Source organism: Aspergillus puulaauensis, chromosome 5 (assembly GCF_016861865.1).
Source record: "Aspergillus puulaauensis MK2 DNA, chromosome 5, nearly complete sequence".
NCBI classification, from domain to species: Eukaryota; Fungi; Ascomycota; class Eurotiomycetes; order Eurotiales; family Aspergillaceae; genus Aspergillus; species Aspergillus puulaauensis.
In genome coordinates, this window is record NC_054861.1 from 4,205,305 (window position 1) to 4,227,558 (window position 22,254).

At 53.1% G+C, this 22,254-nt stretch overlaps 11 protein-coding genes across 11 annotated transcripts; 8 read left to right on the plus strand and 3 right to left on the minus strand.

Annotated features, from left to right (window-relative positions):
* Positions 1-567: 567 nt before the first annotated feature.
* APUU_51653A (N-acyl homoserine lactonase family protein) lies at positions 568-1,482 on the minus strand (the record flags this gene model as incomplete). Its single annotated transcript, XM_041706785.1, has 1 exon — positions 568-1,482. One exon carries the CDS (start codon positions 1,480-1,482, stop codon positions 568-570), a length of 915 nt encoding a protein of 304 aa, XP_041559136.1.
* An 875-nt stretch (positions 1,483-2,357) lies between these two features.
* APUU_51654S (putative NRPS-like enzyme) lies at positions 2,358-5,656 on the plus strand (the record flags this gene model as incomplete). The annotated part of the gene is made up of 4 exons (XM_041706786.1): positions 2,358-2,636; positions 2,686-2,953; positions 3,015-5,188; positions 5,270-5,656. The coding sequence occupies 4 exons, from the start codon at positions 2,358-2,360 to the stop codon at positions 5,654-5,656; spliced, it is 3,108 nt and encodes a 1,035-aa protein (XP_041559137.1).
* Positions 5,657-5,961: 305 nt separating this feature from the next.
* APUU_51655A (flavin-containing monooxygenase) lies at positions 5,962-7,162 on the minus strand (the record flags this gene model as incomplete). Its single annotated transcript, XM_041706787.1, has 2 exons — positions 5,962-6,427; positions 6,495-7,162. The coding sequence occupies 2 exons, from the start codon at positions 7,160-7,162 to the stop codon at positions 5,962-5,964; spliced, it is 1,134 nt and encodes a 377-aa protein (XP_041559138.1).
* A 623-nt stretch (positions 7,163-7,785) lies between these two features.
* On the plus strand, positions 7,786-8,673 carry APUU_51656S (putative secondary metabolism biosynthetic enzyme; the record flags this gene model as incomplete). The annotated part of the gene is made up of 3 exons (XM_041706788.1): positions 7,786-8,038; positions 8,107-8,192; positions 8,248-8,673. 3 exons carry the CDS (start codon positions 7,786-7,788, stop codon positions 8,671-8,673), a joined length of 765 nt encoding a protein of 254 aa, XP_041559139.1.
* Positions 8,674-8,880: 207 nt separating this feature from the next.
* On the plus strand, positions 8,881-10,437 carry APUU_51657S (uncharacterized protein; the record flags this gene model as incomplete). Its single annotated transcript, XM_041706789.1, has 1 exon — positions 8,881-10,437. One exon carries the CDS (start codon positions 8,881-8,883, stop codon positions 10,435-10,437), a length of 1,557 nt encoding a protein of 518 aa, XP_041559140.1.
* Positions 10,438-11,158: 721 nt separating this feature from the next.
* Positions 11,159-11,893, minus strand: APUU_51658A (uncharacterized protein; the record flags this gene model as incomplete). The annotated part of the gene is made up of 2 exons (XM_041706790.1): positions 11,159-11,719; positions 11,774-11,893. The coding sequence occupies 2 exons, from the start codon at positions 11,891-11,893 to the stop codon at positions 11,159-11,161; spliced, it is 681 nt and encodes a 226-aa protein (XP_041559141.1).
* A 995-nt stretch (positions 11,894-12,888) lies between these two features.
* APUU_51659S (NmrA-like family protein) lies at positions 12,889-13,827 on the plus strand (the record flags this gene model as incomplete). The annotated part of the gene is made up of 1 exon (XM_041706791.1): positions 12,889-13,827. One exon carries the CDS (start codon positions 12,889-12,891, stop codon positions 13,825-13,827), a length of 939 nt encoding a protein of 312 aa, XP_041559142.1.
* A 789-nt stretch (positions 13,828-14,616) lies between these two features.
* On the plus strand, positions 14,617-15,518 carry APUU_51660S (uncharacterized protein; the record flags this gene model as incomplete). The annotated part of the gene is made up of 3 exons (XM_041706792.1): positions 14,617-14,955; positions 15,036-15,222; positions 15,280-15,518. The coding sequence occupies 3 exons, from the start codon at positions 14,617-14,619 to the stop codon at positions 15,516-15,518; spliced, it is 765 nt and encodes a 254-aa protein (XP_041559143.1).
* Positions 15,519-16,064: 546 nt separating this feature from the next.
* Positions 16,065-17,222, plus strand: APUU_51661S (uncharacterized protein; the record flags this gene model as incomplete). Its single annotated transcript, XM_041706793.1, has 1 exon — positions 16,065-17,222. One exon carries the CDS (start codon positions 16,065-16,067, stop codon positions 17,220-17,222), a length of 1,158 nt encoding a protein of 385 aa, XP_041559144.1.
* A 181-nt stretch (positions 17,223-17,403) lies between these two features.
* On the plus strand, positions 17,404-19,170 carry APUU_51662S (uncharacterized protein; the record flags this gene model as incomplete). The annotated part of the gene is made up of 1 exon (XM_041706794.1): positions 17,404-19,170. One exon carries the CDS (start codon positions 17,404-17,406, stop codon positions 19,168-19,170), a length of 1,767 nt encoding a protein of 588 aa, XP_041559145.1.
* Positions 19,171-20,188: 1,018 nt separating this feature from the next.
* Positions 20,189-20,833, plus strand: APUU_51663S (uncharacterized protein; the record flags this gene model as incomplete). The annotated part of the gene is made up of 1 exon (XM_041706796.1): positions 20,189-20,833. A coding segment is annotated over one exon (645 nt), but the record flags the coding sequence as incomplete, so codon positions are not given.
* Between the last annotated feature and the right edge of the window lie 1,421 nt (positions 20,834-22,254).

Here is a 22,254-nt window from a genome sequence, read left to right on the forward strand (position 1 = left end):
TCCAGATTGGGCCAAAAGCTTACACGCAGGGTTGATTCAGTCGGCGACAGTTGCTACAGATCTTGTCGCGTGAGACCTGCAGATCGCAGCGAACCTGGGCACGGTTCACCTACCGGTAAGCTCGGGCAGCAACTTGTACATGTTGGAAGGACAGCATACCTTGCGCTCATGGCAAATGACACAGATAACCCGTGCCCGCATGCGAGGAGTCTCAGACCGCTCCATTATCAATGAAGCTGGGAGAGCGGAGGTAACGCAAGGAATGCTGAATCGACACTCTTATCCTGACTGTTGGAACGGCAGACTATTAGAACAAACCTGCAACAATAAATAGTTGGATCGAGGCGGTGGACATACATTGATGACCAATCATTGCCTTAATAATTAATTATAAAAGTAAAAAAGTCACATTCAGCAATGTATATAGAATTGATTAATTTAAATATAGATAATTTAGGAGACTCTTATACATCCTTTAACAAGTATATAACTAGTATATTAGTTCATTAACATGGTGGTTGCCAGGTCAGATCAGTGGAATACTATGAGCTACTGTGGTGTCATTCCTCAACGGCCAGAGTTTGCAGAATCTGGCCGATAGACGACTCGCTCAGCAAGCAGTCTTGGAGTGTCGTTGTCGTGGCTGGGGAGGACAACGACGTCGGTCTGTCGCGCAAATTCTTTGATCGCCCGCAAGGTCTGCAGTGCACGCATTGGGTCGTCGTTGATCCCGTCCGGTTCCTCTCTGTCAAGAACATCGATACCATACGTCGCATCTCCAGGTAGAAGGTAAGTAACCGGCTTTCCGTCGTTTTCGCTCTGGCTGTGTACCACCAACCCGACGTGGCCCGGCACGTGGCCTGAAGTGTCCACGATGGCAAGGCTGCCGTCGCTTGTCAACGGGTAGGATTGCTCCCACGGTCCCAGTGGTCGGTCCTGGAAGTCTACTATCCTCGGCGTAAAGGGGTCTGGCCAGTGGTTCGGAGTTGCGCCCTCGAAACTTGCATATAGCGGGTGTTTCCCGAACGCGTCCCAGTGCTCGCGACTGATATAGACCGGCAGGTTCGGGGCTTCAGCCACAAGCTCTTCCAGGCCGCCCGCATGGTCATTGTGGAGGTGGCTTAGGATGACCCCCTTCAGATCCGTCGCCTTGATCCCCTTCCGATGCAGCTGATCTAAAATCCCGTCGCCGCGTTCGATGGTGAATTGGGCCAAGAGACTGCCAAAAAGCGCGGTGCGAGGGAAGTAGCCGCTGTCATTGCAGCAGGGCGACTGTCCTGTATCGAAGAGAAAGACCCCTTCTGGGTGATGAATAAGGAACACACCGACAGGGATGGCTTCTGTCCACCCGCGGTCACACACCGACCGGAGACGGCGCAGCAGAGCGTATCCCGCAGGGGGCTGAGAGCGCATCGATGGGCGAATTCGCACGGTCCCAGTCGTCAGGAAAGTGAGCTGCACCGCATTGCTGCCGGAAGCCATTGTCCTGGATGTTTGTTGGGGCAGTTCTGGGGGTTCGAGAGGGAGTTGAAACTTCTTTTTCATTAGGTGGTTTATCTTCTTGTTTTATTTTATTAGGAGAAGGAGAGAGGAGAGCAATCAAAGGAGGGACGCATCGCAGCGCCGAAGAAAGACCTTCTGGGTGGTGAATCAGGAATGCCGACTACCGAATGCCGAGTAGCGATATTCCACTCCCACGTTGAACACTGTTTCTAGCCCTGGTACATACTTAATAGTCTTTATTTTCTCAGAGATCAAGCTTTATAGTAAAAAGATCTTTAAGTTTACTTTAACCAACAGCGCACCCGCATAGCCAGAACCCCTATCTAGCTATAATGGGCCAATGAACTTGAATTGAATTGAATTGAATCGATAACCAGCCGACTTGTACCGTTCGGCACTCTACCGGACATGCCAAGGGGCCTAACTGTCCAGACTATCAGACGCTCGATATCCTCATTAGACAACAACTCGAAGCCTTTCCGAGTCATCCTAGATTCTCGTCAGCTTCATGCCGTTGACTCCCGTGCTGCGACTTATCAGAGCCAATGCGACCGATGTGGATACTCCGGCACAAGCGTTGTGACAGTTGAATCCAGCATAACAAGGCTTCTGGTATGCTGTACAGACACTCAGTGGGGTGAGCCAGGCGTCTCTGCAAATCAAGACGCAACTTGGGCTTCATTACCCACTCTTTGCCCAACTTTCCCAGGAATTCGGCACGCGCGGAGGGACAATCCCTCTTCGATCTGGGTTTCCGATGCTGATCTCGTTATTATGGTACATAAGTTCCCTGTTCTCCCTCCCTCAACATTTTGAGATCGTACTTTTAACGACCGTACTCCCCCGCATATACCATGGAGCCACGCGGAAAGAGACTTCTCGCAAGCGTGGTCGATGACCTGGCTGAGCGAGATGCTAACAGACGCTTTTCCGTCATCGCAAAGGGCCCAGAAGTCTCCGATGGCTTCCAGGCCGTGAACATGCAAGACCTGTCTCGGGCAGTGAACTGCATGTCCTGGTGGATTGAAAGTACCGTTGGACCTGCCCAGTCCCGGGAGACATTGGCCTATATGGCGCATAATGATATTCGCTACTGCATCTTCATGATGGCATGCCAGAAGACAGGATATCAGGTGAGAGAGCGAAACCCCGTAAAACCTCAAGTCTAACCATAGGTGATAGGCCTTCTTTCCTTCTACAAGAAACTCAGACGAGGCCCATCTCCATCTTCTAGAAGCAACAGGGTGTAACAAGCTCTTCTTCAGCCACGGAAGAGAGGCCAGGCCTTTGGAACTCCAGGCCCTCTGTCCCGGTATGCAGGTTTTCCAAGTGCCCAGTCTGCAGACCATTCTCAGTGCGAAGAGCGGACTGCATCAATGTCCTCTCCCAGCAACCTATGCCGAAGCCGAGGACGATGTACTATGTATAATCCACAGCTCCGGGACCACGGGTAGGTCTTCTATGCCCCCCTGAACACATCGCAGAACCCGGACTGACCTGATGTTCGACAGGATTGCCCAAGCCCGTCGCTCTCACCAACGGCTTCTTCGCAATAGTCGACTACATTTCGTGTATTCCTTGGCCAACTGGTCGTCAGCCGACCCCATTCTTCAACCTGGACTCTGAGGAACTCGTCTTGGTTACAACGCCTCTTTTCCATCTGATGGGACTTATCGCCCTTGTCTTTTCCATCTTCCACGGTACTCCAGCACTGCTAGGCCCTGACAAGCCACTCTCCGTCCACCTGTTAGTCGAAGTCATGAAGGCCACCCGCCCAACAGCCGCCTTCTACCCTCCATCTGTTTTGGAAGACCTGAGTCATTCTGATGAGGCATTGGAGTGTCTCAAGGGTGTTCGACATGTTTATTTTGGTGGTGGCCCCTTGGCTCCAGAGATTGGCGAGCGTCTGCGTAGGTATACACAAGTGATCTCCGTCATAGGAGCCAGCGAGATAGGTTGGATCCCATCAGTTGTGCCGGAATCCCCCGAGGACTGGAGTTACTTTGAATGGACCCCATCGTACGGGATTGACATGCAGGGAATCGGAGATGACTTGTATGAAATGGTTATTCCCCGGCAGCAAGACTCAAAGAGCGTCCATGGCATCTTCCATACGTACCCGCACCTCGACGTCTACAGAACCAATGATTTATACCAGCGACACCCCACGAATGCGAACCTGTGGAAGTTCCATGGACGCCGGGATGATGTAATAGTCCTCAGCAACGGCGAGAAGTTCACACCGGTGGAAATGGAGGCTATAATCGAAGGTCATCCTCTTGTGGCCAAGGCAATGGTTTTCGGCCAGTCTCGCTTCCAGGCCGGCCTCCTTGTGCAGCCAGCCAAAGATACTGCTGAGATGAGCACTGAACTGTTCATCGAAGAAATATGGCCCATTGTGCAGGCGGCGAACCGGACCATCGCCGCTCATGGACGGGTGATGAAGAGCAAGATCGGACTGGCGTCCAAGGTGAAGCCGTTCAAGACTACACCGAAGGGGACGTTGATGCGGCGTGCGGTACTGGTTGACTACGAGAAGGAGATCGATATGATCTATTCTATTGGTGAAGACGATCTGACTTTACCGTTCCCAGAGAACCTGGATCAGGCCAGTATCATGACGTACACTCGCCAGCTAGTCACTCATGTTTTGGGAGGCTCCAGCTTCTTGGATAACCAAGATCTCTACACTGCCGGGCTAGACTCGTTGATAACGATGCAGCTCTCCAAGATCTTGCAGAAGGGTATCCAGCAGCGTCGACCTGAAATCGCACCAGAATACATCAACCCCCAGGTCATATATGCTAACCCAAGCGTGGAGCAGCTCTCCCGGTTCATCCAAGACTCCCTCAGTGGAAGAGCACAAACTGAGATCCCACGGGACGAGAAGATCCGAAAACTCGTAGAAAAGTACACAGCCGACATTCCTGTGAGGGCAGACAATTCTCAAACCAGACCGACATCCCCTTCATCAGCGATCCTCACCGGCTCAACAGGATCTTTGGGGACATATTTATTACACAAACTGCTGAGCAATCCATCCATTTCCAAGGTCTACTGCCTGAACCGATCCAATGCGGAGTCCCGCCACAAGAAGGGCTTCGAAGAAAAGGGGCTGGCACTGCAAACCAACGACTGGGAAACCAGAGTCGAATTCCTCCAGGCCTCGTTCGGAGAACCCATGTTTGGCCTGTCGGAAGCCAAGTACCAGGAAATGTTACGGTCAGTTGATACGATCATCCACAATGCCTGGATGGTAAACTTCAACCACTCCGTGGAGTCTTTTGAAGCCACCCACATCCAAGGCATGCGCCGCTTTGTGGACTTCAGTCTGGCAAGTCGGCAAAATGCACAAATTCATTTTATATCCTCCGTCAGCACAGTGGGAGGCTGGACTTCTGATAGGGGGTCCCCGATACCGGAAATTCCCCTGGAAGACAGCTCGGCAGTGCTGGCCCAGGGATACGGCGAGTCCAAACACGTCGCTGAACGAATCTGCCTCGAAGCTTCCCGTCGAGCTTCTGTTCGTACATCGGTCTATCGCGTCGGCCAAATTGCTGGCCCAACAACCAAGTCTGGGCTTTGGAATCCGCAAGAGTGGCTCCCGAGTATCATAGCGACGTCGAAGGCACTGGGGAAGGTTCCCGACCAGCTGGGTGCTATGGTGGTTGACTGGGTGCCCGTGGTAAGTTGATACTGAACGTACAGGAGGAATTACTATGAATAAGCATATCAGCTGGCTAACGTCTACGCGCATGGATAACAGGATACTCTTGCAAGCATCGTGATCGACATTGTCAACAAGAGGCATACCGAAACAACGCCCAGAGCCGTATACCACCTCGCCAACCCCAACCCAGTGGCCTGGTCCTCGCTTATACCAGCCATCCAAGAGGTATACCCGGTCGATACGGTCAGCTTCGGCTTGTGGGTGGGTGAGCTATCAAGGATCCAGGATCCCTCGCCGGCTGAGGTCGCCGAAAAGCCGGCACTGAAGCTATTGAGCTTCTATGAAGGCCTACAGTACTCGACCACCACGATGTCTATACCTCTCGGCACTGACCGAGCGCAGGAAGCGAGCATGACGATGAAGTCACTCGCTCCGATCTCGGCCTCCCTCATGCGCAATTGGTTGGCCCAGTGGCAGTTCTGATCCTACTGTCGGATAAAATACCTGGCAGACAAGAACGTATAAAATACTAAACAACCTATAGCTAGAATATACATCTAGTAGATACTTGTTACTTAACCGGACACATTCAGCCCCTCCAACCGACCACTCTCCCTATAGCCTTCAAGCAGCTTCCTATACGCATTCATCCCAAGAGGGTAATTTACTGCCTTGGCCGCCTTGATCTGATCCTCAGCAGAGAGCGCAGCACCCTCGCCGTTGCGGTAATTCGGCAAGCAAATAGCCATCGGCGCCATGAAAGTGGACAGCTCAAGCAGTCGATTGACTCACGCCTCCTCATGCTCCTTCGACGGCTCAATGACCGTTCGCCCAGGATCACTACTCCGCTTCGACGCCTCAGCAACAATGTACGCCGCATGCCTTCCGACTACATCGTAGACGTGCGTCACATTGCCCGATAACCCCGTCTGCGAGGGCCCCGTGAGAAACAAATTCGGAAACCCATGCGTCGTCAGCCCGTGCAATGACCCAGGTCCATCCGTCGCCCATTTCTCCGACATAAGGCGACCGTTGCGGCCTCGGATGGTCATGTTAGAGCGGCGGCTTGGTTCGGCGAAGTTCGTGCCTGGGCTGCGGTAGCCTGTGCTCAGGATCAGGATGTCGAGCTCGTACTCCTTCCCGTTTACGACGAGGCCCTTGTGGCTGTCTCTTTTGAGGCCTTCTTGTTCTGTGGGAACGAGGGTGACGTTGGGGTTGTTGAACGTTTGGAGGTATGTATCGTGGAAGCATGGTCTGGAGGTCTGGAATGGTTCTGTCAGTAAGAGTTTGAAGGCCCGGGGGAAGGGGTAAGAAGGCGCACCGCTTGCACCATGTTGGATACCAGGCCTTCAGCCCCTCGGCGGCCTCCTTATCCTTTGTGACGAGCTCGTCCACGCGCCGCCGGATCCGGTCTGTACGGGGAGCATCGAGCTGAAGCATGTTCTGGGTATGGGCTGGGATATCCCCCGGGGCGAGCAGACCATGCTGCGCGCCAGCCAGCACTGATAATGTCTTTGTCGTGCTCCAGCCATCCTTGATTAAATCCTCCTCGACCGGTTCGTCAGAGACGATTGTGTCGAAGTTCTCGCACCGCTCAGCCCACCATCCAGGCTTGGAGGTCATCTTTGCCCACTCCGCCGGGTCGATCTCGCGTTGACAGCGTGCATCAACCCCCGACGGCGTCCGCTGGAAGACATACAGCTGGTCTGCCCACTTCGCGAGCTCCGTGGTACACTGCACGCCGGTTGCACCGGTGCCGACAATGCCGACCTTTTTGCCCTTCAACCCGGTGAGACGTGCATCAGTAGGCGAGCCGCCTGTGATCCCGTAGTTCCAGCGGCCGGTATGGATGATTTCACCCTGAAAGCCCTCGATGCCTTGGACCCTGGGCATCTTGGGATGGTTGAGGACACCATTGGCCAGGATAATATATTGGGCTGTGACCGTGAGCCGAAGAGGCGTCTCCTTGGGTCCGCGATATTGCTCCATGGCAGCAACCCAGCGCGACTGGGCCTCGTCCTAAGTCAGCGACTCGATACGTGTACGGAAGACGCCCTGCCCCTTTAGCTTGAACCCGGCGTCGACCAGGTACGACGAAAATACAAGACCCCCAAACCCAGCACCGAGGGCCAGGAACTTGACTTGCTGTCCGTCACCAAGGATCTGGGGCTGGGAATTGAGGTGGTCGTGGTCGACCCAGGGGTCCTCTTCGAGAGATTTGAGTTGGGAGAACGTGCTCGACTAGGGTTCTTCGTATTGTGCGTCGCCTTCAGCTCGGAGACGTTTTCTCTTTTCGTCCTCGTAGTTTTTGGCGAGGAAGGAGATGTCCGGCCTGGACGAGCTGTTGGAGACGGTCATCCTAAGTGGTACTCTGACAGTCTAAGGTAAGTGTCTTGGTACACTTGATATAAGACGCATCCCACGAGCTCAACAGTCTCCATCCCTTCTTTGCAGACCACCCCCGCCAACCAACCATCCAACTCTGCTGCCAGAGCTCACTGCTTGCGCAAGAGCACTGCTCAGATTCGCCCGCGTATTCCCGCACATGCTCCGCAGCCACGAGGCCTTGTGACTGAATTCGTGGAAACACTAATCTCCACCCGCAATCAAAGATGGCCAAGGAAATTGGCATAATAACAGGCGGCGTCTCAGGCATCGGCCTCGAAACAGCCAAACGCCTGAATGCCACCGGATCCTGGACCCTCCACCTCCTCGACCGCAACCGCGCAGCCGCAGACGCAGCCCTCCACGCCGTTCCGGGCGCCACCTTCCACGAAGTCGACCTGACATCTTACGACACCCAGGCGCAAGCCTTCCAAGCCATGACCCTAATAATACTGTTACTGGCAACAGTGATAGCGACGGGTCAGCACCGCTCAAGCCGCTGAATCTCACTCCGTACCTGATTAACGGTGCTGCGCCGATTCTGACAGCTTATCTGGCACTGCATTATATGCGCCTGAGCCCGCATCGGGGCAAAGGGGGCGTGATTGTGCTGACGGGGAGTATCGGGGGGCTTGTAAGACCCTCTTCCCTTTCTATCTCTCTTATATACCTTATATTGGCATGAATAGTACGCTGCAAGCTTCCAACCAATCTACGGCGCTGCAAAGGCCAGCACAATCCACTTCGTCCGCGGCGTCGCGTCCCCGCTGTACCACAACGACAGGATCCGCATCTGCACCGTCTGCCCCGGGAACGTGCACACGAATATGCTCCGCGCGGACGAGTGGAGCGCGTTCCCGCCGGAGTTCTTCTCGCCCGTCGAGAGTCTCGCGCAGGCCGTTGAGATGGTTATCGCCGGTGGCGAGATGGTTGATTGCACCGGGCGGCTCGCTGTTCTGAGGGGTAAAGACTGGGGGTTCACGGTGGAGGTTTATGGGAGGGATAAGCTGTATTTCCGGGATCAGGTTGACTTTGCAGACGGGGATATTCGGACGGTTATTGAGGTAGCGAGTGTGGACAATGCTGTTGCGGCAGGGATTGCGGGGGGTAGTTAGAGTTAGTAGTAAGTAGTAAGTATTAAGTAGTCAGTAGTTAGGTCTCAGGCTGGTTAGTTGATGCTTTCTTCAATAATTTGTCTTATAACATCTGATTGTCTGCTATAAATATATCAGGCTGTAGCCCTAAAGCACAGCCTCGCCACTTTTCGTATAAGAACTGGTTTCCCCTCCATCCCCCAATTTCCACACCTCCAGTTCCCCACCATGCACAACAACGTCTACTGTGCCTTTTGTGGAGTCATCCTGGAACGGGATCCCATCAATCCAGATACTTGGCATGAGCGCAACCCCCGCCCATGGTACCGCAAGGTCCGTGGATTGACCACTACGGATATCCCTGATCGCGCTACTCTCACCGGGGTCGGGTTGATTTACAACTATGATGTTCTTGAAGCCCCCGCTGATAGCAATCTATCTTATGCCGAGACCGAGCTTCCGTCGTGGGGCAGTTGGGAACTATCCGACTATCGTGGGCAGGCCTGGGCATTTGGTGTTCATGACTCCTGCTGGCAGATACTTCTCCTTCGACTCAGCCACTTGAATATAGAAGCAATAGTTCCAGCGGTTTATCGCCAGCTATTGTGCGTCCCTTGCATGAACGGATCCAGCTTCGACTGGGGGCACGACTACGATGGTGCCGCCCGAACACACAAGCTGCGCGCGGGACAACGTTTTCGCCCGCGACCGCTACCAGTGGATGAGACTTCGCCTCTGTACGCTGATCCCTGCAGCTCTCCATCACTGGATGCGTTTGAGATCGCGGCGCCTGCTCCCTGTACCGCTTCCCAATACTTGCAGAGTGCAAGCAGTTCAAGCTTCGGCTCCCTGCCCCCTGAGCTGATATATGAGATCTTACCGTATCTATCTTGTGAAGAGGTTGCGATATTGAGGCTCGTCAATCGGAACCTTGCTGTAACTGCGGCCTTGGATAGACTACCTCAGTCATACTGGCGATCGCGATTCCAGCCAGGGGGCGAGGCGGACTTCATGTTCGCAAACCTCACTGGTAGGCGCGACTGGCGTGGGCTTTTTTTCGCTGTAAGAGCCATGCTACAAGACGGACAAAGCCTCTGCTTGGTCAACCGGAAAAGGGTCCGCAAACTTGTTGAACCCATTGCGCTGGTTGTGGAACAGGATTCTGCTTCTCGTCCTAGCCTATATGGCACTGCAGTCCACGGAGGACCAGGCGAACAAGCCCGAGTTCAACTGCCGTGCAGCCAGGGTGCCGCCCATCCACCTCTGCTATTAGAAACTGCTAATAAATTCACCGGCGATCTCTCGTATTCTACGACGAAATACCCACATTGGCGCGGATGTCGTGTTCTTCATCGTAGAGCACAGCCACTTCCATATCCCCGCCAATACTATCGCGGGAAGATAGCAATCTCCACGCGCCAGATCGGAGCAATGACTTTTGTATCAGGGATCGGCATATTTCCATCCTCTGGGGGTGAGTATGCTGCCGCTATAGCTGGGTTTCATGAGCCCTTCGCTGCAAAATGGATTGACATGCCGCTTTCCGCGGCCATTGACCATATCCATGTTGCTTTCTCCTCGCAAGGGCTGACAGGAATCATGTTCACCTTTACCAATGGCACTGTCTCCCCCTGGGTTGGTGTCAGCAAAGGTCCAGGAGTTGCGCAAGGCTCATTGACTGCCGATGGTGATTCGACCCCCAGTTATCTGGTGGCAGGTCTAGATGTAAGTGCTCACCGAGTAACCCTCCAACGCCGTACCCATGTCCTGACTACCCACGTTTAGCTATATAAAATTGTATCTTTGGCCATCTCCACAGTCGATTCATCGACAGTCCGCCGGAATGCTTGCAGGAATGAGAAATAGAATGGCGAAGGGTGGTGGTCTGCTCTGAACATATATTGTATACTGGCTGCTACGCCGCGTGCCGGGCGAACATCACCATTTATATCATTAGTTTGTTTACATCGATGATTATCAGGCCATTTGTAGTTATAACCAGCTACGAAGCTCCCACCGGAGCCCCCACCACAGTCGCCACCAGTGTGGCCTCCGGAAACGATCATCTCTACATCCGCTTCGATACCCAATTTTTTCGAGCATAATCACATACGTATTAGAGTCTCTTAGGATGGGTTGGAACAGAGTTTACTGTAGAGAAAGGATCTCCCTATCCTCGCCCCATGGATACGGACTCAGACTACAGCCCTAGTAAGTAGGCACGGCAAATACTCTACTATAATAGCTATCGTATTCATCCCTGTTTTGAAGGTTATGTCTCGCCTGAACCTGCAGCAGAGTACCCAGATTAGACAAGCAAGGAAAAGATTTACTAAGGGCTTTTGAAATAAATTATCTCAAAAGTGTATCCAGGAAAGAATTTCCATTCGGCCCTGCCAATGGCACTGTAATTCGTACGGAATGAATTAGATATTATACAAATATTCTTGTAGCTGGTCTTATCTGTACCTAGCAAACCTCACATGCTACTTTACTCATTCAAATCTCATGTAAGCAGCAATGGTTCTGCTGATTTTGCAATCCACTCTGACTCCATGACATTGGCCAAGCCAATGTTTTGCATATTATTAGTAGCATCCATCCACTCCTTCCTATCTTTGGCATTCCAGAGGGCATCGTTTTTCGGCACCGGAAACTCTAGTTCATGTGAAGTGAGCAGCCAGCTGGTTGGCGCGGGAGGACCATCTCCTTCCACATTAGTACTCTGCTTCTCGGAGCTTACGCGCCTGCACAGCTGGAATAGCGCTAGATTGAATCGTTTCACCTCCTCTACTCCTACCCAAACATATGAGGCAAGATCGCCTGGCTTGTATCGCGCTAGGATGTTTGCATACTGAAGCATGCCCAGTCTTCTGCAACTTCGCACCAATGCAGCCAGAAGATCAGAATCAGCGGGCTGAAGCGAAGGTTTTAGATCAAGACCCAGACTGATGGGCTTTTTGCTTATGAACGCAAATATGATGTGCAAAAGAATAGCCTGGTACATTGGAATAGGCCATGTGCACATACTAGACACGTTCTCCGCGATAGAGGCATCCCATTTCTCCTGCAAGCTTTGTCAGGTGGTGCTGCCAGGGCATGACAGTAAGGGCAAACAGACCCTTTGTTGATAGATAGCTGTGTTCAGCGTTTTATGAAGATCAATCGCTGCTGACCTTGTATTCGGCAGGTCTTCGACCCACATGCCAACGACAACCATGGACTGCACCAGTAGCGGCATTTCATTGCTCTGGTTGAACGAGCCTCGATGCACAAAGGGCCAGAACGGGTGGAAATGTTTGAAGTACAGCTGAAGGAAGCGCTGTGTTTTCTCGGAATGACTGGGCTCAATCACTTGACCTGCATTATGGCCCTTCTTTGCAACCCGGGGCTGAGGGCGGAAAGAACAAGGAACATTGTGGCGTAGACAACCTGTGCACGGCGGCCCTCCTTCACAGCGAGTTTTGAGGCTCCGACAATTTATACAGGCCCGCCTTACGGGCACAATCGGTTCACTCCCTGGGTGGCTCTGTCGCACATGCCGGCGGAGAGTGTCACTAGAAACAGAATTCGACAGTGAATAAAATATCCATATTCACTGAAGATCATCCTTCCTACCTTCGTACAAATATCCGCCCGCAGACCGGACAGAGTAATGACTGTCGCGGGCCATGTTGCGCTTTGTGGCGATTTAGGTGCTCCTTTCGCCGATAACTTGCGCTGCAGCCAGTGAAATCACAGCTAAATTCGATTGGCGATGTCATGTCCGATATAAAAATTCGTAATCGGGTCGAGTGCGGTGAGAAATAGGATGATGTCAGGGACCTACTCGGATGAGGACATTGACCCTAATGGGATCGGTACTACTGGATTATCGCTGGGCATCTCATCACTCTGTCGCGGCTCGTTAAGCCAATTTGGTGACCGTGTTGGATACCATCATGGTGTAGTAAGGAGGTGGGCAACCAAGGAGCAATTCCGCCAAGCAACGTCGACCTTGTAACATCCGGAGATCCCACTGAGTAATTCGGAAATCCCACTGATTACCTCGGACATCCCACCGGAGATCCCACAGACACTGATTACATCAACCACTGGTTGTCATGAACTAACTAGTTAATCCAAGGCATATGGTCAAGTATAAATGCAGGTGCAGTACCCCAGCGGTTGACAAGTCCTACCCTGTTACCACAGAAAATCTTGCAAGACTTCTTTCCTATATTCATCTATTCCATAATGGCTCCAACCATCCTGATCGTCGGTGCAACTGGTAACACTGGCCGAAGTGTCACCGAGACTCTGCCTACGCTGTTGAGGACCACCGGGGCTTTGGCGGATTATCGAGTCCTGGCTATGACCCGCTCACTCAATGGCACTGCTGCACAGCATCTCTCCAAGATTCCTGGTGTTGAGATAGTCGAGAAGAACTGGATTGGGACTACCGCTAGCTGGCTCCGAGAACACGAGGTAGTCAGAGTATTTATTGCATCCCACAACGAGCCAACCCAGTTCGCTGAAGAATCGGCTTTCCACCTCGCCGCGCTCAAGGCAGGTGTAAAGTACGTTGTACGAATTTCGACTACTGCTGCGAATGTTCACCCGGATTGCGATGCCTACTATCCCCGTTCACATTGGGCTATCGAAACGCTTCTGGGTTCGCCGGAATTCAGTGGTCTGCAATGGACATCACTTCAACCTAATATATTTTCCACGTTCTACCTTTATAACGCCGTTGAATTTGTCAAGCAGTATCGCAAGACGGGAAAGCAAACCACCCTGCGGCTACTGGCATCAGAAGATGCGCCTGTCGGAATTATTGATCCTGATGAGGTCGGCATCGTTGCAGCCTACCTCCTGTCCCAGGAAGACACTGCTGTGCATAATCAAGCAAAATATGTTCTAAACGGACCCCAGGATATCACAGGCCAGCAGATCGTAAACATGGTTGAGCGAGATATTGGAACCAAAGTCCAGCATGTTAGTTACAAGGACATGTCATTTGTTGACTCGCTGCCACATGGCGCTGCTCCCGAAATGATCGCATCTATCAAATACGCCCCAGTGACGGCGTGGGAAGGCAAGTGTGCGGTCTCTACAACGAGCAAAGAAGTGCTCGATCTTGCTGCTCCAAAGCGCACACCGGCTGATGTGTTTAAGTCGCTTCTGGAGAACTGAGGGGGAATAGCAAAATTTCAGGTGAGCTCCACGTCTTATCGTTCTGATACGGCGAACCCTACCTTTGTGAACAATAGACATGCTTGCATGCTAAAGATATAAGCAATAAAACATAGTGGCATAAAGGAGATAGTCAGAAGCCTGGATACAAGGAGGGTTTTGTCCAGCCGCTGGGTCTGTATAACTGCTGTAGACTAGAATACACCTCCTAAAGACACTGGCTTAAGCCATATTAAAATACCTGGGCCCTGATCTGAGTGATAGACCCAGTGCGCGTTCCACTATACTAGCTTGCTTTCCGGTACTGTAAGTTATTGAAGTGCATTCTCTGTATCTTAATGTTGATGGACAGCAGAGGTTGTGTGTATATTTATTTTGCCTGGGAGTTTCTAGTCTTGGTTAGGAAAGTCACGGTCCCCACCACGGATGTCGATTCGTCCCCACGATATATATATAAACAACACTCACCTTTTGCCCACCAATTCAGGTCTCGGTCACGGTGAAGACGATTCTAGCTTTTAATTTTCCGTGTAAGCCAGTTAAGTAAACCCAGGTTTACCATCCTTTGCGGAACCATTTCATTCATCAGTGGGCATAGGTATCCCCCCCCGGGTATACGGAATTACGGATTTGCCCCTATAGAAGTCATGACGCCATGTCATTGTAGCTTTATGATATTTAAGCTGTGGCACTTGCAGACGCCCCCAAAGTAATTAGATACAACTGTGCTAAATTCGCCTTTCCTCCCCAATATCTGCTGCCTCCAGTAATAAGTGGGACATCAGGTCCATGGAGACAATTCGTGACTCCGCGTTTGGCAAGCTGGTTCGCCTGTTGACGAATTCGCGATTTCTTCAATACCCAGAAGAGATAGACCACACTACTTGTCAGCAGTGTCGAAAAGCACCACCGCAAGCCAAAGATGAAGAGGCACCGCCTCCATCTGTGGAGAGTTCAGAGGAAGATGAGACTTGGGGCTTATACAGTGTCATGTCGCAGGCTTCCCGAGTGACTCGGCGTAATTCTTGGCAGCCGACTCGCGATGGAAGTGAGTGTGGCCTTCGACCAGGAACCGGATTGGGAGAAGGTGCTATTGTTGTGGATTGGCGAGGAGCAAACGATAGCGAGGTACGGCTGTTCCCAAAGTGAAGGCAGCTTGGTATTCCGAAGCTGTCGCTACCGAGAGCAAAGCTGATAAGAAGACCTAGAATCCTCAAAACTGGAGTACCATGAAGAAGTTCCTTGTCAGCTGTGAGATATGGCTACTCACCTTTGCCATTTATATCGGCTCTGCCATCTACACTCCGGGTATCCCTGGCATTTCGGAGCAGTTTGGAGTGAGCAACGTAGCGGCCGTCCTTGGGCTCACTCTTTTTGTTCTCGGGTATGGTCTTGGTATGTATATTCGGTCCTCCTACTAGACCCGGAATCGAGTAACTAACTGCATAGTAGGCCCGATGGTCTGGTCACCCTTGTCAGAACTGCCTAATATTGGCCGAAGCCCAACCTATGTCCTCACCCTGGTTGTTTTTGTTTTCTTCCAGTTTGCTGTCATCTACGCCAAGAACTTTGGGATGCTTCTTGCATTTCGATTCCTTACGGGCTTTATTGGCTCCCCTTGTCTTGCGACGGGGGCTGCATCCATGGGTGATATTTGGAACCCTATCCTACAGGCGGCATGGAGTCCTTGAAGGACTGCCCGCTGTGGAGCAGTTAGGGTTTTACTGTGATTGGCTCAAGGCACCTATCCTACAGGCGGCATGGAGTCCTTGAAGGACTGCCCGCTGTGGAGCAGTTAGGGTTTTACTGTGATTGGCTCAAGGCACCTATGGTAGGGGTAGTACTCCATGCTTTTCATGTGTAGCACTCCATGCACTTTTGTAGGGCGATTGAGGTTAAACTAAGCCAGCCGGTTCAGTATTAGTTAAAGTATAACTTGGCGAAATTTCAAGCTGGTTGATTTACTACAAAGGGTGTGGTACTGGCTTGAAGTTGGTTAGGGTAACAGATTCAGGTTTGATGGGGGATCATCACCACCCGCGACCGACCGTACAAATGACATGTCCGAACCAACCATATATAGTCAGCAAGAATTCAGGGGCTATTTTCATGCTTAAGAAAGGTAGGGGATCCAGTTTCAGGCTATTTTTAATTCATATCCCAAGTTTATCCCGGCGACTCGAGTCCGAAACCACCATATAATATATATATATATCTTGCAGATTCAGTCCTGCACCATGGAACATCAATTTTTTCAAAGGATCCCTAGTTTACAGATTATCATATGTCGTTGCTGCAAATATGGTGTGCACCCCAAGGAGGTAGCCGCGCATCTGCGGGTTAAGCATTCCATCAAGCCCCAGGAGTGTACGCAGGTGGCCGAGGCAATCCAGCAGTGGGATAATGTGATGCAGGAACCCCACGCTGTCCAGATCCCCCGGATGCTGCAGAATCCATTACCCGGGATTGAACTGTACATGAACGGCATGCAGTGCCAGCAGGACCCCGAACATTGCCAGTACATCACCACCCATATCAAAAGTATGCGGAAACACTGGCAGCAGGTCCATGGATGGACCCAGCATCGCCATAGCGGGTTTGTCAGTCGCCAGGAGCGGGAACAGGGCATGGCTAGTTTCCAGCAGTCATTCCGCATGGTAGCATGGCAGCAGGTATTCCCATCGCGGAAGAACTCCCATTTAGTGCATATTCGATCCTGCGACCCCGAGCCCGTGGAACCACCCACCCCCAGCACTGACCGGGAGGCCATGGTAGCCGAGATCAAGGCCCAGGCAGCAGCTGATGACGAGGCCGCTGCTAACCAGGTGATCCAGGCCGGGGAGCTGCAGGATGCTAACCCATGGCTGCGGCGGACCCGGTGGGCGCGGTATCTGGCTGAGGTACACCCGCAGGACCTTCTGGACGTGGTGGCCACGCCGGGAGCAGACGAGATGGACGAGACCAGCCAGGCCATGCGGGTGATCTGGGATACTATGGAACAGTTAGCCCGCCGCAGCCAGCGGACCGTGCAGCACTGCGGGAGCGGGATCCGCATGGCCGCGATCTGCACCATGCCGGGGCAGACCCCCCACACGCCGCTGCAGGCGTACATGGATGAAAAGAGCATCCAGGACCATGTGCGGCCATGGCAGCAGATATTAATATTCATCGCGCGCACCCAGACCCAGTGGCCATGGCAGGGGAAGGAGCCCCGATATATCATGACCAGCCGGCAGCGGAAGACCTGGCAACGGCTGTGGCAGGCGGCCATGCAGGTGGTGCATGGGGCTGTGGCATCCCCGTCCCGGACGACAGCCGCGCCAGCCCCGATCCCATGGAGGATCCAGCTGAGGAGAGTTCCGGGTTCAGGGTTAGGGTTGCCGGGTTTGTCATGACCCGGGTAGAAACAGCATGCTTGGAGTTTTGCATTGAGCTGTTAAACCAGAAGATCCAGGTTCATGAATATGAGAGTGCACTGGTATGCAGTATGGCCGTGCTCGGACGGGGGATCAAGACGTGGCTGGATCCGGATAGCTACCCCCGATCATTTCACGGGTGTTGAAGGTGGCGCGGTTCATGGTCGTGCAGAAGGCATTATGGCTGGATCCCCAGCCCATGGCGATTATCGAGATGTGGGCGGGGCAGGCCGAACAGGGCTCCTGGACCGGGGATGCCGCGGACGATGATTTGGGATTGATCATGGAGGATGAAGGGTTCGCGGAGGGTACAGGTGGGGGCCCGATCCCGTCATCCCCACCGTTGTCCATCCACAGCCAAGATGCTGCCCCCATCAGCCGGATGTCCCGCCAGGGCCGCATGCCGTTCCAGACCGGGGTTGATATCATGGTGGGTAAGTTCATGGTCCGGGGCCAACACGGGCCGGTGGAGGTGTTGTTAGACTGGCGGACATACAGGCTCAAGGTCCATTACAACACCACGGCCCCCGGCCATGTGACCTGGATGGGCACGGAGCGGTTGCTGTACAAGAACCTGGATTTTACCATGGGCCAGTTCCGCGGGATGGTGCACGGGCTGGTCCAGGCCGCGCGGGGATTACTGGGAGGGCTGCTGTGTGAGCCCGAACCCCGCCAGTGGCCGGCGATCCCATGGGACGGGTTATTTGATAATCCCACCGAAGCCACGCCGGGTTGGAGTTTTTTATCGGACCAGCGGACGCAGTGGCCCGTTCCGGGGCGCCATTGGTTAATCGACCGGATTGCGCAGGAACCCGCGGTGGCCCGGGCATTCGTCACCCAGGGGGGGCTCAGCGCCAGCAAGGCCACCAAGTACTTCCAGCAGGTGGCCCGGTTTAAGGAGAAGCTGGCGGTGGCCGTGTATTTGACCAGCGGTGCCCCCGCGCGGGCCCCCGAGCTGCTGAGTATCCAGCATGTCAACACCGACACCAACATGCGCCGCAATATATATATTGAAGATGGGATGGTGGTGTTCGTGTCCGCATACCACAAGGGGTTTTATAGCAGTAATGACGTGAAGATCATCCATCGATATTTACCCCGGGCCGTGGGTGAATTAGTGGTTTGGTATTTATGGCTGGTGTTGCCATTCCTGCGGCAGCTGGCCGTGAGCTGGGGGCGGACGGTGGAACCCGGGACTGAATCCCAACCCCACCACCGCAGTCCATATTTATGGGGACCGGACGTGGGCAGCGGACGGACGTGGACGAGCGAGCGGTTCCGGGAGGCATTGAAGCAGGCCAGCCAGACCGGGCTGGGGTTAGGGTTCGGGTTCAACGTGGCGAATTACCGGGACATCGCGGTGGGCATCAGCCGGCGGTTTTTGCGGGGATCCAGCGCGTTCCCGGACAACATCCAAACCGAGCGGCAGCAGGAGCTGACAGCCATTGCCGCCGATACCGACCCCGATGACGGGATCGGGGATATTGCAGACGAGCAGGCCGGGCATAGCACCCACGTGGCCGGGATGGTATATGGGCGGGAAAGCATGGAATTCGCCGGGAGCACGACGGTGCGGCGGTTGAAGTTCCGGGCATCCAGCATGGATTGGCATCAGTTTTTAGGGTTTACCGCGGAAACCCCCACGGTGCTGGGGAAACGGGTCAACCCATGGGAGGCGCAGGCCGCGGATCACCAGGCCCGGCGGCGGACGCAGCTGCAGGCCACGGACATGGAGGCCGCACTGCAGCGGATGACCGGACAGGGGGAGATACAGTTCCGGGGCGTGCAGCAACCGGCCATCCAGGCCATCCAGGATGGGGCCAGCCCGGTGGTGGCGGTGATGCCCACCGGGGGCGGGAAAAGCATGTTATTCATGTTGCCCGCGTTCGTGGCCCCGGGGGGTGTACCATCGTGGTGGTCCCGTTAGTTTCACTGCGGGCGGATTTGATGCAGCGGTGCCAGCAGCTCGGGATCCGGTGTGTATCATGGGAGAGCCGACGACCCCCGGATGAAGCTGCCATTGTGTTGGTGACGCCCGAATCCAGCGAGGACCCGGATTTCCACACGTTTTTGAACCGGCAGCGGTGGATGCGGCGGTTGGACCGGATCGTGGTGGACGAGTGCCATATTATATTGAATTCGCAGAAGGATTTCCGGCCGGCCATGGCCCGATTAGGGCGGTTGGTCAGTGCGCGCACGCAGATGGTATTTTTAACGGCCACACTGCCCCCCAGTATGGAACGAATATTTGTCCAGCGGATCCAGCATCCCGCCAGCGCGGTGGGTATGTACCGGGCCCGGACCAGCCGGGGGAACGTGGCATACCGGGTATGGCGGCCCATTTTACCGCGCCAGACCCCGCGGGAACCCCATCAGTGGTTGGTGACGCCCGGGGTGGTGCAGTACATCCAGGGTCGGATCCAGCAAGCGCGGGGGGGCCGGGTGATCGTGTACGGGCAGACCAAGAGCCAGGTGCAGGCCATCAGCCGGGAATTCGGGTGTGAGGCATACCACAGTGAGGCAGTGGACCGGGCTGGGGTGATGCAGCGGTTCCAGGACGGGCTGCACCGGGTGATTGCGGCCACCAGTGCGTTAGGGATGGGTACCTGGATGGGACGGTGGATGGATACACGCGGGAGCGGTGCCGGGATCAGGGTCCGGATGAATTGGCATGTGACGGGTGTGATCCCGATTGGGAGGTGCAGGAGGAGCCCGTTAGTATGGCCAGCAGTCCGCCAGGGTCAGGGTCAGGGTCAGGGTTCAGCCGTTTCGGGAGGGCACCAGAGTCAGGGTTCGAAGGTTCCGGGCAGGGAGATCCAGAGTTAGGGTTACCCAATGATGCGGTTCGCAGTTCTGGAGCCCAGATTCATACTGGATTAGGGTTTATCCCGCATTATGCATCATCCAGTTCCGATACAGGGGAGAACCCGGATCACCCGCGGGCCATGTCCATTGACAGCGGCGAGTCCATTACATCCCAGGTGCCCCGAGCCCGGGTTATTCCCGCCAGCGCCGGGTATACCCCCCAAGAGCGGCAGTATGAGCAGGCGGCCGTCCAACAGCAGGCGCAGGCCATGCAGGCTGGGATTGATGAGGAATTCATTGAGCAGGAGGCCCGGCAATGGCTGGACCAGTGTTATATTTGCACGGTTCGGGGGCGGGATGGGGACCATCAATTAGAGCAATGCACGCATGCAGAGAGCCATGCAGCGCAGGAATGGTTGGGGCAGGTGCAGCGGCGGGTGGATTATGTGCCGTTTCGGTGTTGTTATCAATGCGGGATGCCGCAGGCGATATGCCATGGGTGGCAGCATGGGGAGGCATGTACATGGCGCGGGGCGTTGCTCCCGATGATTGCCGGGATGGTGTACGGGCCATTCCGCCGTATGGTCCAGCCCGCATGGGAGCAGTGGTTACAGCCGCGGCAGTTGGAGGGCCGGGTGATATACGCCGGGAAGATATTCCAGCAGGAGATTGTGGCCGGGCCCGTTCCGGCCGGGGATTATCGATCGGTGGCGGCATTTTTTGGGCAGGGTACTGTTGATAGACAGGGAGTTGAGGTCCAGGCAGTATTTTGTTGGTTACGACGGGTATGTCATGATATCGAAGCCGGGTTAATATGACGGTAGGATTGAGAAGAGAAATCCATATCATTCCGGGTGTGTGGTGAAGAATATATATGACAGGGCATAGTTTTAGGTTTGGTCCAGATATAGATATATATCACCGGGTTATAGCGAAGAGTATATATCGCAGGAGATATTTTTAGATGCAGACCAGATATATATATATATTATCGGGGTATGAAAGATCCCGGGAGATGATTATTTTGGAAAAAATTAGATTGATAGATCATAGAGTATAGCCAAAGGATTTTGATTAGTTTTATAATTCAAGTAAGGACATAGGACAGAACAGGGTAATGATTTATTAAGAGAATCAGAATATATTTTATCATATTTGGATTAGAGAATCAGGAAGAGGGTTAAATTAATTAACGAGTGAAGTAGATTATAAGAATATATAAAAAAGATTATATAACTTGGTTAAAGAGATATAATAATCAGGAAGATTTTAAGAATTACCAGGATCAGGAGCATTATCATCAAAATTATAGAGATTTTTAAGTAACATAATAAAGAATAGTCATTAAAGAGAAAATAAAGAAACGAGATAAGTTAGATTGAGGATACATTTAGAGGTGCGAAAGGGTATAATCAGGGGGTAGTGGGAGATTTATTAGGTTTCCGAATCAGATAATTCAAGGATATAAAGTCCGGGGATTTGGAAATCAAGATAGTTTATCAAAGTGAAGAATTCAGAAGTTATAGTTTTCACAGGGTCAGGTTAAAGATTTCAAGATTTTAAGTATTGATTTGAGAGTCCGGGTTCGAATATTGAGGGATTGGTAGATAGGGGAAAGGTTTTGAAGTTCAGGATTTTAAATTTCGAGTATGGATTTTAAATTTCGAGGGAGGGTTTTGAAGTTCAGAGTAAGGGTTTTGAAGTAGAGAGTGAGGGTTTTGATGTTAAGGGATTTAGAGTATAGAGGGAGGGTTTTAAACAATCGGATTCATTATAAGGGTAAGGGTTATAAGGTTATAGATTTTCGAGTTTGGAGGGTTGGTTTGAATATTTTGATATAAAGAGTTAAGTAATCAGAGGGAGGGTTTTAAAGTTAAGGGTTTAAATTCAGAGTGAGGGTTTTGAAGTTGAGGATTCAGTTGCGATAGTAAGGGTTTAGGATTCAAGATAGGGTGGAGTTTGATCACCGCTGCGAGTTATTTATGGGGGAGTTATGGGTTGGAGGGCGCGAAGCGCCCGATAACCGCTGAGTGTTCGAGAACGGGTATTTAGTGCGCCGAGCGCAGCGAGGCGGGTCCGGGTCCGGGTTAGGGTCCGGGTCCGGGTTAGGGTCCGGGTCCGGGTTAGGGTCCGGGTCCGGGTTAGGGTCCGGGTCCGGGTTAGGGTTAGGGTTAGGGTTAGGGTTAGGGTTAGGGTTAGGGTTAGG